The following is a 15,333-nucleotide window of genomic DNA, read 5'->3' on the forward strand; positions in this document are numbered from 1 at the left end:
AAATATTCTCGCTATATTCTCTTTTCCCTCTACTGTACCAAAATCCTTTCTTACTCCCTCTGAGTCCTTACCCTTCTTCTATTGAAATCCTGTGCAAGGACCACACCTTACAGAAGGCTCGATTGCTATTGCCTTCTCCACCCAATATAATTCATCTGAGTACCTGTCACCCAACCTTCCCAAATGAAATATTAGCTTCTTTAGGGAATGGCTTATCTTTGTATCATCAACATAATAAATATGCTTAAATAGTAAACAAAGGATTATGAGTGGGAAAGTTCAGAGGGAATGCACTCTTCTTAATGACTAGACCAGACAACAGTTAAAGAATAGTAGAAGGAAAAAGGAAACTATAAGGATAATGTTGAAAGGCCTCAATGTCAGGGGAAGAAGAGGATTTGGATGTAACTTGAGTCATAAAAAGTATAGAAAGAACCTGAGCTTAGGAATAGTGTGACCAAAATAGAGAATGAACAGTGAGACCCCAAGAGCTTTCTTTTATGAAGGCTGTCAATCACTTTTAGTAAAGGAATTATTTAAATTTCAGGGCCCCTCTCTCTGTAATGAAATTCCGCCCATCTTCTAGGAAAAGTATGTGGCTACATAGCAGTTCATCAACACAAAGTAAAGCTTCCAAACTTTAGAGGAAAAGAGGTCATGCCCTCTCTGACCAAGTGCTGCTGGGATTTCAGATGCTTATCCTGGGGGAAGCTAGATGGCTTATTGGATTGAGAGTCAGACCTAGAGATGGGAGGTCCTGGGTTCAAATGTGATCTCAAACACTTCCTAGCTGTGTGAAGTTGGGCAAGTCACTTGACCCCCATTGCCTAGCCTTTACCACTTTTCTGCCTTAGAACTAATATCCAGTACTGATTACAAGATGGGAGGTAAGGATTGTTTTTTTTTTTAATTTAACCTAAGCTTTCCTAGGCCTCAGTTTTCCCCAAAAGAGACCCACAAAACATAAGTCTATACCCATGTCCTTCTCCCTTTAGCTTTTCCTCATCTGCCAACCTGAGGAGGCAGGAGTGAAGCAGAGAAAAAAGGGAAAGCCAAATCAGCTTTTCAAAAAAAAAAAAAAGAGGGAAAGCTTGTGATTTCATAGTGAAGTATGATTGGAACCCAAGGATTCCCTGAATTTTCAGAGGCCCTGCTTGCTTTCCCTTGCATTTAAATTGCATTCCTGCATTGGACAGAGGCAAAAGCTCCTCCAAAGACAATAAAGCTAACAAAAATTAAAATATTTAATTTACTCTGTATTGATTTAGAATTTTGAACCCCATAATCCCCTTTTCCTGCATCCCTGAATTTTTTTTTTGCATGATTGTATTTAAGTGGTGGTAACTCCTCCCTTTTCCTCTCTTGAATCTGTGACCAGGCTCAAGTCTGTTCTTTAGTTCTTTAGTTATTAACTAAATTTCTATTTATTTTTTATTATTTTATTATTTATTATTATATATAAAATTGTATTTATTATTAGCTGGTTACATAAATTTATTATTATTAACTAAATATTATATTTTATAAAGTTTTATTAATGATTATAATTTTTAAAACCCACAGCTCTTTTCCTAAATATAAAGGAAAACTGCTCTACTTGGTAGATACCTTTGGGGCACACCAGGGACATCTCTCTCATATATACCGCATTATTTTCCTTATAATTTAAGACTATCAATGGGAAAAGAGAAGAAAATCCAATCTTTTGTGGCAGAACCACAGAATAAGAAGTGTGGACATGGTTAAGCCTTTCATTAAGACTCCCAGAAGCCCTTTGCTTCTGAAGTCCTTTACAGGCAGTCTTAGGCTTCCCAAAGCAGAACAAGTCAAGATTCTCAGCTTGGCACTACATAGAGTTGCTATACTGCTCCTTCCACATCTCACTAAACACAGGCAGATGCCAATTTGGATGTTTTTTCACCTGGTGATTTGGGAAATCAGGAAAGTTAACCCTTGTTCTCTTTCCCAGGGACACAAAACAGCAACAGCTCATTTTTATTATGAATGTTTCCATACTTTTTTCCAATCATTAGAATAAATTAGCAATAAATTAGAGATGTGTAAACCTTAAAATTTCTTAGACTTATGAATGTTGGAAATTTCCCCATTGGGAAATTTCATACTTGAAAAATTTCCTACTGATAGTAAGAACTCTATTGGAATGTGAACCCCCTTGGCATGGGAGGATCCTTCTCCTCCCTACCTAAGACTACTTTAGGACAGAAACCTTTTGCTAAACAATGGAAAGGGCTTTGACCTATGCTTAAGCATAGAACAGGAAGTTCTTTGAGTCATGATTGATTTTAGAATTGATACAATAGAGATACTTGGAATGACAGAACCAGGTCTTGGAACTTCCAATCTCCACCCTACTCAGTCCTAACAGGATTTAGGAAGGGCTGCAGCATAGATCAAAATTTAATTATTTGAGAATATGACCTTCAACAGACATGTGCAAAGGAAACAGACCTCTGGGCGGTCCTGGGTTAAGCTAGAGCCACCATTGGCACAGGGGAGACATTGGCAGTGATTGGTAGATGTGAGAACTGAGGGGAAGGAACTTAGATGGTTTCCTTAAAGATAGTGGGGTCTGAGGAGAAGGGGAGGAGGTTTTGCTCTGAAGGGTCTGAGAGGAGAGAGGTCCTGGAGGGAGAGCTCCTGGAGAGATCTGAGAGGAGGGCTTGCTCTGAAGGAGGCTGGAGGTGGAGGCCCCTGAGACTGTTTCTCCATTTTGGTCACGTGAGTGATAGGGACTGATCTCTTTTCTTTGCCTCAGCTATATCAGTCTTTTAAAGTGATTTCCATATCACAGATGAGACGTATACGTAAAATTTTATTAAATTAACAAATCATTATAATACATGCACATAAACTAATGTATACATATACATCATTGCAATGCTGAATATACACATTCTAATAAATCTCTATATAAAATCCACATAGTGCCCTTGTATAGAGAGAATTTAAAAAGGGCAATATGCTTAGGTTTAATTTTTTAGAGGAATTTTTTTAAACCCACTGAGAATCTCACCAATGCAAGCTTGAACAATGCCAGTTTCCCAAAGTTTGGAACCAGAATTGCGTGAGGTTCATGTTTCCCTGGCCTTGACTGTCCTGTGGCTACCTTCTTGGAAATCTCAGGATGCAGATAGTCCATTCTCTCCACATCAAAGAAGGTGGCAGACTACGGAGCTTGGAGCCAAGATGGGGAAAGAACTGGTTCCTATTGGAAAAGATAGAATTAGGAAACAGATCTTATTATTGGCTGACTAAATGAGGCAAAAGGGATCTTTTTCTCCATCTCATTCCCAATGGGGAAGACCAATCCCCCCCCCCACCAACCACTGTCCCAAACTCTCTGCCCATCATTGGATTAACCTTCCTTTCTTCTTATCGCTTCTCTTCTGACATGTAACCATCCTATGTAGTATTCTCTATATCTGTATGTATCTTTCTTGTCATAGAGATGAGGATATAGGCAGTGCTCCCATTACCAGAGAACTACCACCAATATAAGTTAGGACCTCCTCTCCAATTTGTAAAGGGAATTGTCCAGAGTCCTGGAAAGGTAAATGACTTGTCCATAATTATAGAACCAACCAGCAAGAGAGATAAGACTTGAATCCAGGTCTCCCTAAGTTTCAAAAGCCTACTCTCTATCCTGTAGGCCAATCTGCCTCTAGCCTCCAATCCCTTAAATGGACTAAAAAGCTTCCTTGAGATCAAAAACCTAAAGCTACAGAGCCATCTGCCCTGAGTCAATTGTCCAGGGTCACTAAGTAGATGGCATCAAGTCTGCTTACCAAGATTCAGTATCTGTTCTGAAGAGATTTTATGCCTTGCTCCACCAACATCCCAGGGAAGTCTCTATTCCAATAGGAGGGAACAGAAACACTACTCCGCATTTTTATGCCATTCAGTGTTGGGGCTTCCTGAGGCGGCAGAACACGAACAGGATCATTTAATTTTGGCAAGAATAGTTTCCTAAACATGGGAAAATCAGTTTCCTCAGATTATGCACAAGCCAGGAAAAATACAGCAAGTGACTACTATTATATACATGTCCTGGGATAAAAATAAAGAGGAAAAGAAAACATTTCTGAGTTATGTGAAATAGATAAAGAGTATCGTTTTGTGAGAGGTTGGCGGTATCTAGTAGCACTTCCTATAGAGACAATTGAGCACAACTTTGAAGGAAATTAAAGCTTTCCACAAGCATAATTGAGGAAGGAGTAGGTTCCTGGCAGAGTCAGAGGATAGGATTTATAAGGGAAGGAAGGAAAATTTCTGGTCTACTTGATGGGGAAATAAATTATAATAAAGACCAGAAAATGAGTTGAGGTTAAGCCTGGAAGAGCTTTGAACTCCAAAAAGCTATTGCATGTTTGGAAATGTGGTCATATTTTATTATTCCTCAGGAGAATGATTCAGCCTTTATTCTAGTTCTCAGCCTAAAATTCTTCATGGATGCCAAAACTGGCCACTGAACATTGGGCCACTCTTGCTATGTCATCAAATAGAAGATCAGACATTTCCCAAATATTTGAAACATAAAAGGCCCTGGAACATTTTTCCAAAGCGGGAGATAGAAAAAAGCCTTGAAAAAGAAGACTATCTCCAGTAGCAAGCAAGGGCCTTGCACATTAGAACTTAATAAATACTTTATTTTACGGGGGATACGAAAGACAAGGGGATTAAAGTACTCCATTCTGCGGCAAATGAAATAGATTTTCCTTCCCCAAATTTTCTCATTTCTGCTTTCAAATCCAGGACTTCTCTGTGATATCATCATGCCTCTCTACTGTCAATCCTACACATATTAATGATTATTGGGGAAACATTAACTAATAAACAAGAGGATGGCGTAGTCAAGATGGCTTTTAATAGTGTAAGGAGATTAGTTAGACATTAAGGAGAACTCCAAAAAATAAACAAACAAAAGCTAGAATACTTACTTGAACACTGTGCAGAACAAGGGAAATGTTAGTGCCGGAAAGGGATTTGTTGGCTTATAATAGAGTGTGGTTTTATAGAGTACAAGTGTTTGAAAAGCCTAGAACAGAGAGAAACCATTTAGATTAAGATTGCAAAATGTTATTTCTCCTGCCCCTGACCCCATTCTCCTCCCAATTTACCTTGTATTTAACACACCTTCCCGCATAATTTATTTTCATCTTTACCCTATAATCTACTTGCCTATTTATGAAGTGGGCTAGAATTCCCCCAGCCTTAAAAAGCTTTTGACCATCCCCTTCAAAGTATACTATAGTTGTGTCTCCTGTTATATACTCATTTCTCATTTCTTCCCTTCTCGACACCTTGAAATATAGCATCTACCCTACCATTCATCCCAAACTGATTTTCTCCAAGGTTACAAAATGATGCAGTAGTTACCAATACACGTTCTTCTTCAGTCCTTCCTGATCACTGTAGTGTGTGACCCAGTTGACAAAATAGGGTTTCTTACCTGGCTCTTCATGGTGTTGCCTTTGCTGCTGCTTCTACTACTATCCAGCTATTTTTCCTCAGTCTCCTTTGAAAGATCCTATGATTGTAGTCCAAAACTGAGACTGATCTTCTCCCCAACCTATACCAGCTCCCATTGGTTCAACCTTCTCAAAAGATTTGCTTCTAGGGGGCAGCTGGGTAGCTCAGTGGATTGAGAGTCAGGCCTAGAGACGGGAGGTCCTATGTTCAAATCTGACCACAGCCACTTCCTAGCTGTGTGACCCTGGGCAAGTCACTTGATCCCCATTGCCTAGCCCTTACCACTCTTCTGCCTTGGAGCCAATACACAGTATTGACTCCAAGATGGAAGGTAAGGGTTTAAAAAAAAAAATTTGCTTCTAGTGTCTGTTTCCAACTCTTATCCCTCTCCTGCACTCTAGACCCACTCCTTTAAAATGTCTCTACATTACCATCCTTTCCAACTCCACCTTCCAAAATAGAACACCTAGATTTCCCAGGAAGCCATCCTTCTTCCTAATTCTCTCTTCCTGTTGTAGGCATCACCCTCTTTTGGAATATACAGACTTGAAATCTCCCTTTCTTTTTGACATTTACTGTTGCTTTCTGTCATGTCAAATATTAGCGAGTCTCTTAAGACATCATCCCTCTGTCCCTTCTACCCCACTCATAAGGCCCTGTTCCAACCTCTGCCCAGACTGCTCAAAATATGTCTCACCCAGATTCATGCTTCTCCTTTCACAGTTGTCAAATTGAAATGCTGAAACCATGGCTCTGGCCACACTCCTTCAATATTCAAGAAGGTTCAATAGCTCCCTCTTGCTTTATGGATCAAATATAAACATTTTTCCCTAACTCATAAAGCACTTAATGGTCTAGTTCCCTTAAACCAAGAGTGCCATTCCACTCAAATTTATTGCTGATTTTTCTTCTTGCTATACCTACAATCCTATACTACCTTGCCCTCTTCTTCTTGACCATAAATTACATTTGTGTAGGCTATCCCAAGGCCCAGAAAAGTCTTCCTCTTCACAGAATCCTTGGCTTCTTTCAAAACTCTGTTGATTCTTAGTAAGACTACCTAATCCCTACATCCCTCATATCATGTATTTCTATTTATTTTTTATTCCCCCTGAATACAATTTACTTAAAAGGTAAGAAATAAACATGTTTGTCTTTGTATCTCCAGCATCGTGCTAGGAATGTAATAATCAGAGCTTAATAACTTCTGAGTTATTAATTAATTTCATAAAAATGAGGGGAGATCTCCCATCTGCAAACCCCTCATTTCAGAGTATGAAGGCAATAGAACAAATGCCTTTGACTCAAAGGCAGACAAGCAGCTTCTGAAACCAGCTTTCTGAACACTAAGTCCCTCCACTCCTGAGAAATGAGTTAGTGATAAGGGTATTGGGAACATAGGGATTCAAGTCATCCAAGCTCATTTGGGATAGTCCGGAGTCAAGCCATGATCTGGTTAGGACTGTGGGTCCAAAGCTTGGCCATTGGGCTCAGTAGTATGTCTAATACAGGGAAGACAATTTGAGTTTGATTATAGAGAAGTTGGAAGTGATCAATAGCCAACTTCAGCTTTGATTTGATACCGAGTTTTCCAAATGGAGGTTTTTACTGAGGGAACAATATCCTCTTTTAGGTTTCCATCACCATGGCATAGATTTCATCTAATATTACCATATTTCTGAATTTGACTGAGATTAGGAAAAAAAAGTCCAGAAAGGTTCTACTCTAGGCCTCCCTACATGCAGCAATACACACAAACACACACGTGCAGCCAGAGATATTTAAGTATGCTCTGGCAAAATAATAAATTTTTATTTTATCTATTTAGCTCTTAAATTGGTAGAAAGTCATCTAGTATTTATTGAGTGCCAGGCACTATGCTAAATGCTAGGGATGTGAAGAAAGAAAAAAAGATAATCCAAGGGAAGAATATTATTGCATTTTATTCTTTTTTTTTAAAACCTGCCCACCACCATCACCCTACAAATTGATTTATACTACAGAGATTTTTATTAGCAATGTGAACCTGGATTACTTAAGTTTCTTGGGGCTTTGTTCCCTTAGTAAAATGTGATTTATAAAATATTTTATTTGTTACAAGCTATTATCATCCCCATTTTATAGATGGGGTAACTGAGGCATGCAGATGTTCCATTACTTGCCCAGCATCACAAAGTCATCACAGTGTCTAAGGTTGAATTTAAACTCAGTTTTTTTTTTAATACAAGTTTGGCATTCTGTCCAATATGCTATCTAGTTTAGAACTTAGTCCCAAAGTAATCTACATCCGCACAGATTTGCAAGTAGGTAAGCTTGTCAGACTAAAGCAACCCATATTCATATAATCACAATGCTGCTCAGTAAAAATGGCAGGTCATTTTTTTTTAATTTTTTAAAACCCTTACCTTCTGTCTTGGAGTCAATACTGTGTATTAGCTCCAAGGCAGAAGAGTGGTAAGGGCTAGGCAATGGGGGTCAAGTGACTTGCCCAGGGTCACACAACTGGGAAGTGTCTGAGGCCAGATTTGAACCTACGACCTCCCATCTTGAGGCTTAGCTCTCAATCCACTGAGCTACCCAGCTGCCCCCAGGTCATTAGTTTAATCACAGCTAATGGGTTAGACTGGAAAGAAAATGATGAACCAAATTTCCTACTAAGTAACAGAGCATTTTCTTCTTTAGTATATTTTGTGAACCAGCCATGGAGAAGATTCATGAAGAATTAGCTATTGTTACCATCTCTTACCTCAAAATGAATTCCACACTCTGACACAGGATAGTGTAACTCATATATAGCTGATGTTTCCCCGGTAACTGGACAGCCTGTCCCAAGCATCAGTTCTTCAGGAGCCACAGGCACATCATTAAACAGATGTTTTTTCACCATCACCCGTAATGTGAGAAGACTACACTCCACGGTCACTGGGGAAAGACCAAAGAACCATTTTGGTCTAGCTTTTATTTAAGCCAGTAAATGGATAAACATTTCTTTTGCACTTGCTATGTGCCAGACTGCTTCTAACCAATGGCCCTGAAAAGAGACTAAAACCAAGGAAGCAGGAGTTTGTAGAGGAAAGGAAAAGGTGACCAAATACTACTCGTCCACAGTAACAATATGATTGGGTCTTCCTTTAGATAGTGTGACAAAGCTGATCATGCATCTTGCCTACATGATCTCCCTCATCCCTAAGAACCCCGAGAGGCAGGTGCTCTCATCATACCCATTTCCCCAATTTTAGATGCAAACAATGAAGATCAGTTTCCTTCCCTTTGGGAGATATGAAGTTTTGACTGGGGTGTATAACATTGAACTGCTTCAGCACCACTCCCAGCTTTCTCTGTTACTAAAGATGGTCTTCTGGGAAGAAGAAGTTGTTGAGACATAATGATAATAATTAAAATGTCTCTTTTAATGAAACATTTTATCAGTTATTCTCATTTTTCTAAAGAAACTAAGCTTCAGGAAGCTAAAGTCCAGCTAATACAGGTCCAGATTCATATTGCTACTAAATCTCTGTAGCAGAGATCCAGGGCTGTAGGGCAGTATTGGACAAATAGCACAACTGGATTCCACCTACCACTCATCCCCATGTGTGTTTTGTCTGCTACATCTTAATAGCATCTCCAAGAAGGTGGGAATCATAGCTGGATGATTTTGTTGTCCATACTGCTAGTGTCAGGCCCAAGGCAATTTCCAAATAGAGGAAATCAAAAGGATTTTCCAAAGGAAAGATCTCTATGAGAACTGAAACAGAGTGAAGTGCTTTAGGGACAAGAGGAAAAAATTCTACAAAAATATTCTAGAGAAAAACTATGAAGAAAGACTTTAGAATGCCAATCAAGGCAATGACGACTAGCCATAAGTCAAAAAAAATGAAGCTGAAATGGTCCATTCACCTCCCGACAGAGAGCTGAACTGAAAACAGAGAAGGCCACACATTTCTAGACATATGGGGGGGAGGGGGTTGATGGACTATAGATATTGAGGGATTGGGGATTGTGTTAAAAATTGACTTCATGTTTGAGAGGGAGATTAGTGGGAGAGAAAGATACTGCTCAGGTACTTTCAAGGAATGGGCGGCCATCATTAAACAAACCCTTGTTCAATTCTGCTATTTCACGCCAGATACTGGGTATCAAGAGATAAAAAGTTGGCCTGAATCAACTAAGAAAAAGTTTAATGCCCAATATAGAAAACCAGGCAAGGCAGAAAAAGAAGCTTTCAATAGAATAGTAAAGGTTGGAAAATACAGAATGAAGAGTTCTTATATTATTAATGGTCAGTTAACCTATGCCTAACATTTGAGGTTGGAGAATAATGTGATAAAGCCATGTTTTATGAATAAAATAAATTTGAAGGGGAAAGTGGAGGGAAACAAAGGAGTTAGAAAAACACTAAAAACTCTGGGATGTAAATAAGGTACTGAACACATACAAAAACTGGACTGCAGACAATTGGGGTCAAAAGAAATAATTTCAAGTAAGGCATTAGTGAGCTTTGTTGACTAATTAAACATCAAAAAAAGAAAATTAAGTGAGGGGTCCAAGGTTTCGAAGAAGAGTGGTGAGATTATTGAAGACACTGGAGAGATCCCCAAAGGGGCTCATCGTTAAGGAAAGGAGAAAAGGAAGCATTAACAGACTGGCTTCAGACAATTTGTGTAACAGGAAAGAGGACAACCAAAGAGGAGCATCAGCAACAAAGAACTTGGCCTTAAATGGAAGGAAAGGATTGGAACTATCAATAGGGAATTCATCCCCTGTGACATAATAAATGAAGTCATGAGAATCAAGTATTTCTTCTAGGGGCAGGGGAGGATGCAGGAATAATCCAAGAGAGGAACAGTTCTCATAAAGAATCTGAATGAGGAAGAATAGCAAAAGGCATCTTCCATTTCATTTTTCAATGAAGAGAGGAAGAGTTCAAAGAAGATAATATTTTTTTAAAAATATCATTTTGTTATCTCACTACTACAACTCACAGAAAGCTGAAGTCTACGCCTAGTTACACCTTCAGGAGGAAGCACTTGTTTAAAACAAATACAAAAAAGAAGGAAACAAAATTTATTCATTTACCTGTTGGATCCTGAGTCCAGCTTAGGCCAACTAAAAGGTACAGTACTCCCAATCCCAGAAAGACTTTCATCGTAATAAATGTCATAGCAAGGCTGCCAACCTCAACACAAAGTGAGAAATTGGGAAAGGGGCTGCTAGGTCATGTGATTTTATATTTGATTGTCCCTCTCAGGTGTCTCCAATGATCTCCCTCTCTTAACTCAAGAAAGTCTACACCACCTGAGGAACAGAGACCTTGCTTAGAAAATCAGGTGTTCAGAGTTAAAGGGTCTACTAACAAAAATCTGCCACTTGGCAGTATCTGTAGAACAGAAGTTTCATGAGGGAAATAGATGTCCTGGGATCTTCCCACTGCCTAACCTGGGCTCATACACAGGGAAATACAACATATAGAAACAATGAGTATGTTTGTCCTTTGTGCCCTATCTGGTATATGGATGGGGAGGAGAAAAAACACCGGAAAACATCAGAGGTATTATGTAGTGACAGTTCCCATAAAGGCTAAAAACTAATTATATTAACTATTTCTCCCTATTTGAAAGGTTAGGGAAACTGTGTCCCAACTTTCTGTCCAACATCCTCTCGGTTGTTTGTATGGGGTTCATAATTGTGAATGTTTAGTCTTTGTTGAGAGGAAAATCTGAGGTTTTATATGTAAGTTGATTGAAAATAATAAGAAGAAGAAGAACCTGGTTATAGAAACCAACACTAGAGAGACATGCGGACCATGTGGACACAAACTTTTCCGACATTGACCATAAGCCTTGGAGTCATGAGTGATATATCCTTCTTGGGGAAAAAAGAATAATTCAGTCTAGATTCCCTGAGATGGATGTGACAAACAACAGCACTCCTTGCCTCTATGGCACTTTGACCCAAAATAAGTCTTGGCCAAAAGTGGCGTTCCTCCTGGGTGTATCAGGGAACAACACTTAGGACACTGTAGGAACATGGCTTTGAACATGGAGAATCCAATCTGTTCCTTACATTACTTTGAAAGTTATTAAGATATAAGTAGGTACAACAACCTCCGCTTAAGAATGACAATGTTAAGGTCCAGGTAGTTTTTAACACTAATGTTCTAGGGACAGAGCCAGGACTAGAATTTTGGTTCCTGACCTTCATTCTTGGATTCTATTCCTTTCCATCATGACAAAGTTACAGGAGGACTACAAAGTAAAAATGGCCAGTAGTGGACAAACTCTCTCCATGGCACCTCAAAATCCTATTACTCTTCTTTTATCAGTCTAGGTGACAATTAAATTGACAGCGGCCGAGTAGAAAAGATTACCTTCCCCAATTGGCCCTAATCCTTTCTCTTCCCATATTTTAATGCACAATGGCCTGCTTGAGATCTGCCTCTCCATTTCACTATAAACTCTAGAACTCCTGCTTCATAATTAACAAGCTTACTTCCACTTGAGACCTTTCTTTCTAGTATATTTTCTTAGTATTTCTAGCAGGAACAGGATATCTCCCAGATGACAGTCAATGCAGTCATTCTTTCAAAATTTGATGTATCTCTGCTCATATCCCCATGAAACAAGGACCCTGGAAAGGAAGTTTAAACACTCCTCCTCGTTGCCACTTCCAGACAATATCTTTGCCACCATCACTCAACAATCTCTCTACCTTTGAGGTTCATTATCAGAATTGATCAACCATTAAAGATCCTGATAGTTGATATCTGAGTTCATACTTCTTCATTTTGCAAGAAATTCTGTGCATGGATCACAATCCACCTCATCCACAATTCCCACCATTATTTACACAAATGGACCTCAACCTTCATCTTGAAGTTCCCTCAAATACAGTTATCTCCCAGTTCTCTAAGTTTCTCAACTGTCACAATGGATTTCTCCACTCTACTTCAGCTACATACAAGATTGTTCATGCCTCAAGACCCTCAAGGCAAGTCACTTAGGATCTGTTTGCCTCAGTTTACTCATATTTACTGCATCTACCTCCTGCAGATGTCATGAGAATCAAATGAGATTATAATTTTAAAGGGCTTAGCACAGTACCTGGCAAGTGATAGGTTTTATAAAAATAGGAGCTATTGTTATTATCCTGTCATAGTGCATAGCAGAGAGAACTAAAGCAGATACATTTTGTCTAGAGTTTCTCTATCTTGTCCCAGATATTGTTTGCATTATAGCCCCCCCATATCAATGACATTCTTTACTGTTGACATAGTAAGGTGTGACAAAGGGCTGGCACATAAGAAAAATACCAGACTGAAGAGTGTGGAACTGATCACCTCGATGGGGGAGGGGCCCCAGGAGTTTGGAATCTGGAGAAGATTCTGGTTGGTAGAGGAGTTGGTCTCTCTCAGTCTTGAGAAGCTGAAGAGAGAAGGTGGAAAAAGACTTTCTCCTGAGGGTTACCCACTTTTCCTGCTGGTGACTGGAAATCTTTCCCCCCACCATTTCCCAATTGAAAAGACTATTGAAGAGGAAACCTGAAAAAGACATTTTAAATACCTGTCCGACTTTACTTCAGCTCCTGTTGCCCTGAGTCTGAACTGTGGCCAAGGGGCCAAACCCAGGGTGAGTCAACCTGACTTTCTCTCAGGGGGCTCAGGCTGCCAAAGCCTGAGTTACCCCTAAATTTGAAGAGGAAGGAAAAGGATTTTAGATAGAGACAGGGACCCCCTTTTCCCACCTTCCTTTCCCATTCTTTCCCTGTCAGGTTTTCCTTTGTATTATCCTGATTCAGTTAAGTTGACATTAAAATAGTTATCTTTTACTCAAGCTGTGTGTGAGTGAACAAATCAAGGGGAGATCCTTTGGTCTCAAGTAGTGGAGGGGGGACAAGAGTGACAAGAGTGAATCTGGGAGATCTGCCTTAGCTAAGGAAGGAAGGAAGAAGGGGGAAAATCTTCAAACCCCCTCTCCTCAATCTGAGCCAACCTTAAACATCAGCTGTCTCCCCTGAACCCCACTTTGAGAAGGGAGGTCTCCACTCTTTACCCCTCTCTATACTGAAAGACTAAACCCCTCTGCTACAACTAAACACCCTTCAAATACAAAGGAGAGTCCTATTTTTTAGAGTTGAGTCACAAGAGATAGCTAACCTGAAGAAGAGCCTTTCTTGTTAAAAGCTCCAGCAATACTCTGTCCAATCAAGGTTTACCATATCCCCTATTGCCACACTTTAAGCCCCCAGCAACAGGCCTTATCCAATCCTGAGGATCCTATACCCAATTCACCTCCTTCATAAACTAAGACTTATATAACTTTGTCCTTTTGTTCCTTTGAGGAGTCTGCCAGTACAGGTCAGGGTCCCTGGTTGGAGAACTTAAGAAACCTTCATTGGTTCCTAAATTGTTGGTTTGGGATCAGGTATAGTTCTGGGACATTCCGATATTGATTGTTTTTCCACACTATCAACCACATGTGTTCTGGTTTTATTATCAGGAATTCTAACATTTTGATCATAACCCTCTATCATAACATCACTTTCCATGCCTTCTATATTCTCAACTTATACTTTACTCTCATCATTTTGTCCAAACTTTCCATCTCTCAGTACATTCCCAAGCCACCATTCTTTCTCTGGACAATATACCCTCTTCCTTTCTGAACTTCTAAACTTTAGTGTACTACAGTATGGTCCCTATATCTTCTGATTCATCATCCAATTAGTTATTCACAATTTACCGTGTGATAAAAATGAAAAATTTGGAAAATTCTAGAAAATGAAAAATAATTTCATAACTTTCACTCCATCTACCAAAGGAGTACAAGATGTAGCATGGCATAGTTCTCTAGCCTCATACATGATTCATCTCAGAGAGAGACAGAGTTGTTTTTGTTGTTGCTTTGTCCTTTGTTTTCAAGAAGGACCAATGACTTTATGGGATGATGTTTTGACTTGTGTATGAACTGGATCTAAGTAAGACAAAGTTGCACAAAATTGTCAGCCTCGCTTTCTCTTCCAGAGTCATTGGCAATTCAAAAGTCAGAATGCCAGGTGATGACCTTGGATGCAGTGGATGATTTTGGCATCTTCATTGTCTGACCAAATTCTAAGTGTTTCACAGTTCCTGCTTTAGCCACCTTCATGGACGTTGCTACAAATTGTTCTCATCTACCCATTCTTCCAGGAGGAATCCTTCATGTGCTTGGGTAGACCCCCTAACTCACCAATGGATTTGTGGCCCTTTGATTGTCTTCAACCTGGCTTACCCCATCTATCAAGATAGTTTTACCACAGTTTGGCCTACTGTGCATGCCATAGCTTCTTGGAACCACAGGAGAGAGTTGAGTGTCAGGTGGACACCAAAGGTAGATTAGCTGCACTGAAAAGAGTTCAGCAAGGCCCCATACCAGAGATGTTGGTTCCCTTTAAACACCCATATACCCTGAAAGAGAAAGTGCATACTGTATGATAATGTACTAAATGCTTTATTATTAATGTATTTAACATTGATGATATCTTACTGTGTGTTTATCAATTAATCTTTATTATAACGCAATGATTTGGGACAATCTTGAAAGACATGATGGGGAATGATATCCACCTTCAGAGAAAGCACTGTTGGAGTCATATCATATAGATGTGAATTAAAGCATACTGTCTTTCACATCAGTGTATTTATAATTTTATTTGGGGATTTTGGTTATGTATGAGTGTGCTCTTACAATGATGACCAATATGGAAGTATAGTTTGCATGATAATAAATAAAAATTTTAAAACTTCATTACATATATGTGTGTACAAGGAAATCACATTACATATGGAGTATTCACTTGTATGCACTA

General features: G+C 39.3%; 1 protein-coding gene across 1 annotated transcript; it reads right to left on the minus strand.

Annotated features, from left to right (window-relative positions):
- Positions 1-2,820: 2,820 nt before the first annotated feature.
- On the minus strand, positions 2,821-10,709 carry LOC103093218 (oocyte-secreted protein 3-like). The gene is made up of 5 exons (XM_007497552.3): positions 10,567-10,709; positions 8,237-8,412; positions 4,959-5,056; positions 3,807-3,987; positions 2,821-3,226 (listed from the first exon to the last, which is right to left on the minus strand). The coding sequence occupies exons 1-4, from the start codon at positions 10,649-10,651 to the stop codon at positions 3,813-3,815; spliced, it is 534 nt and encodes a 177-aa protein (XP_007497614.2). The 5' UTR covers positions 10,652-10,709; the 3' UTR covers positions 2,821-3,226; positions 3,807-3,812.
- Between the last annotated feature and the right edge of the window lie 4,624 nt (positions 10,710-15,333).

The sequence above is a fragment of the Monodelphis domestica genome, chromosome 6 (genome assembly GCF_027887165.1).
Source record: "Monodelphis domestica isolate mMonDom1 chromosome 6, mMonDom1.pri, whole genome shotgun sequence".
Lineage (NCBI taxonomy): Eukaryota > Metazoa > Chordata > Mammalia > Didelphimorphia > Didelphidae > Monodelphis > Monodelphis domestica.

Coding starts and splice junctions, on each gene's coding strand:
- LOC103093218 (XM_007497552.3), bottom strand. CDS start 10,651: ATGACATTTATTACGATGAAAGTCTTTCTGGGATTGGGAGTACTGTAC. Junction 8,413..10,566: donor CTGGACTCAGGATCCAACAG/GTAAATGAATAA, acceptor GTCTTTCCCCAG/TGACCGTGGAGTGTAGTCTT. Junction 5,057..8,236: donor AGTGTGGAATTCATTTTGAG/GTAAGAGATGGT, acceptor TCTCTGTTCTAG/GCTTTTCAAACACTTGTACT.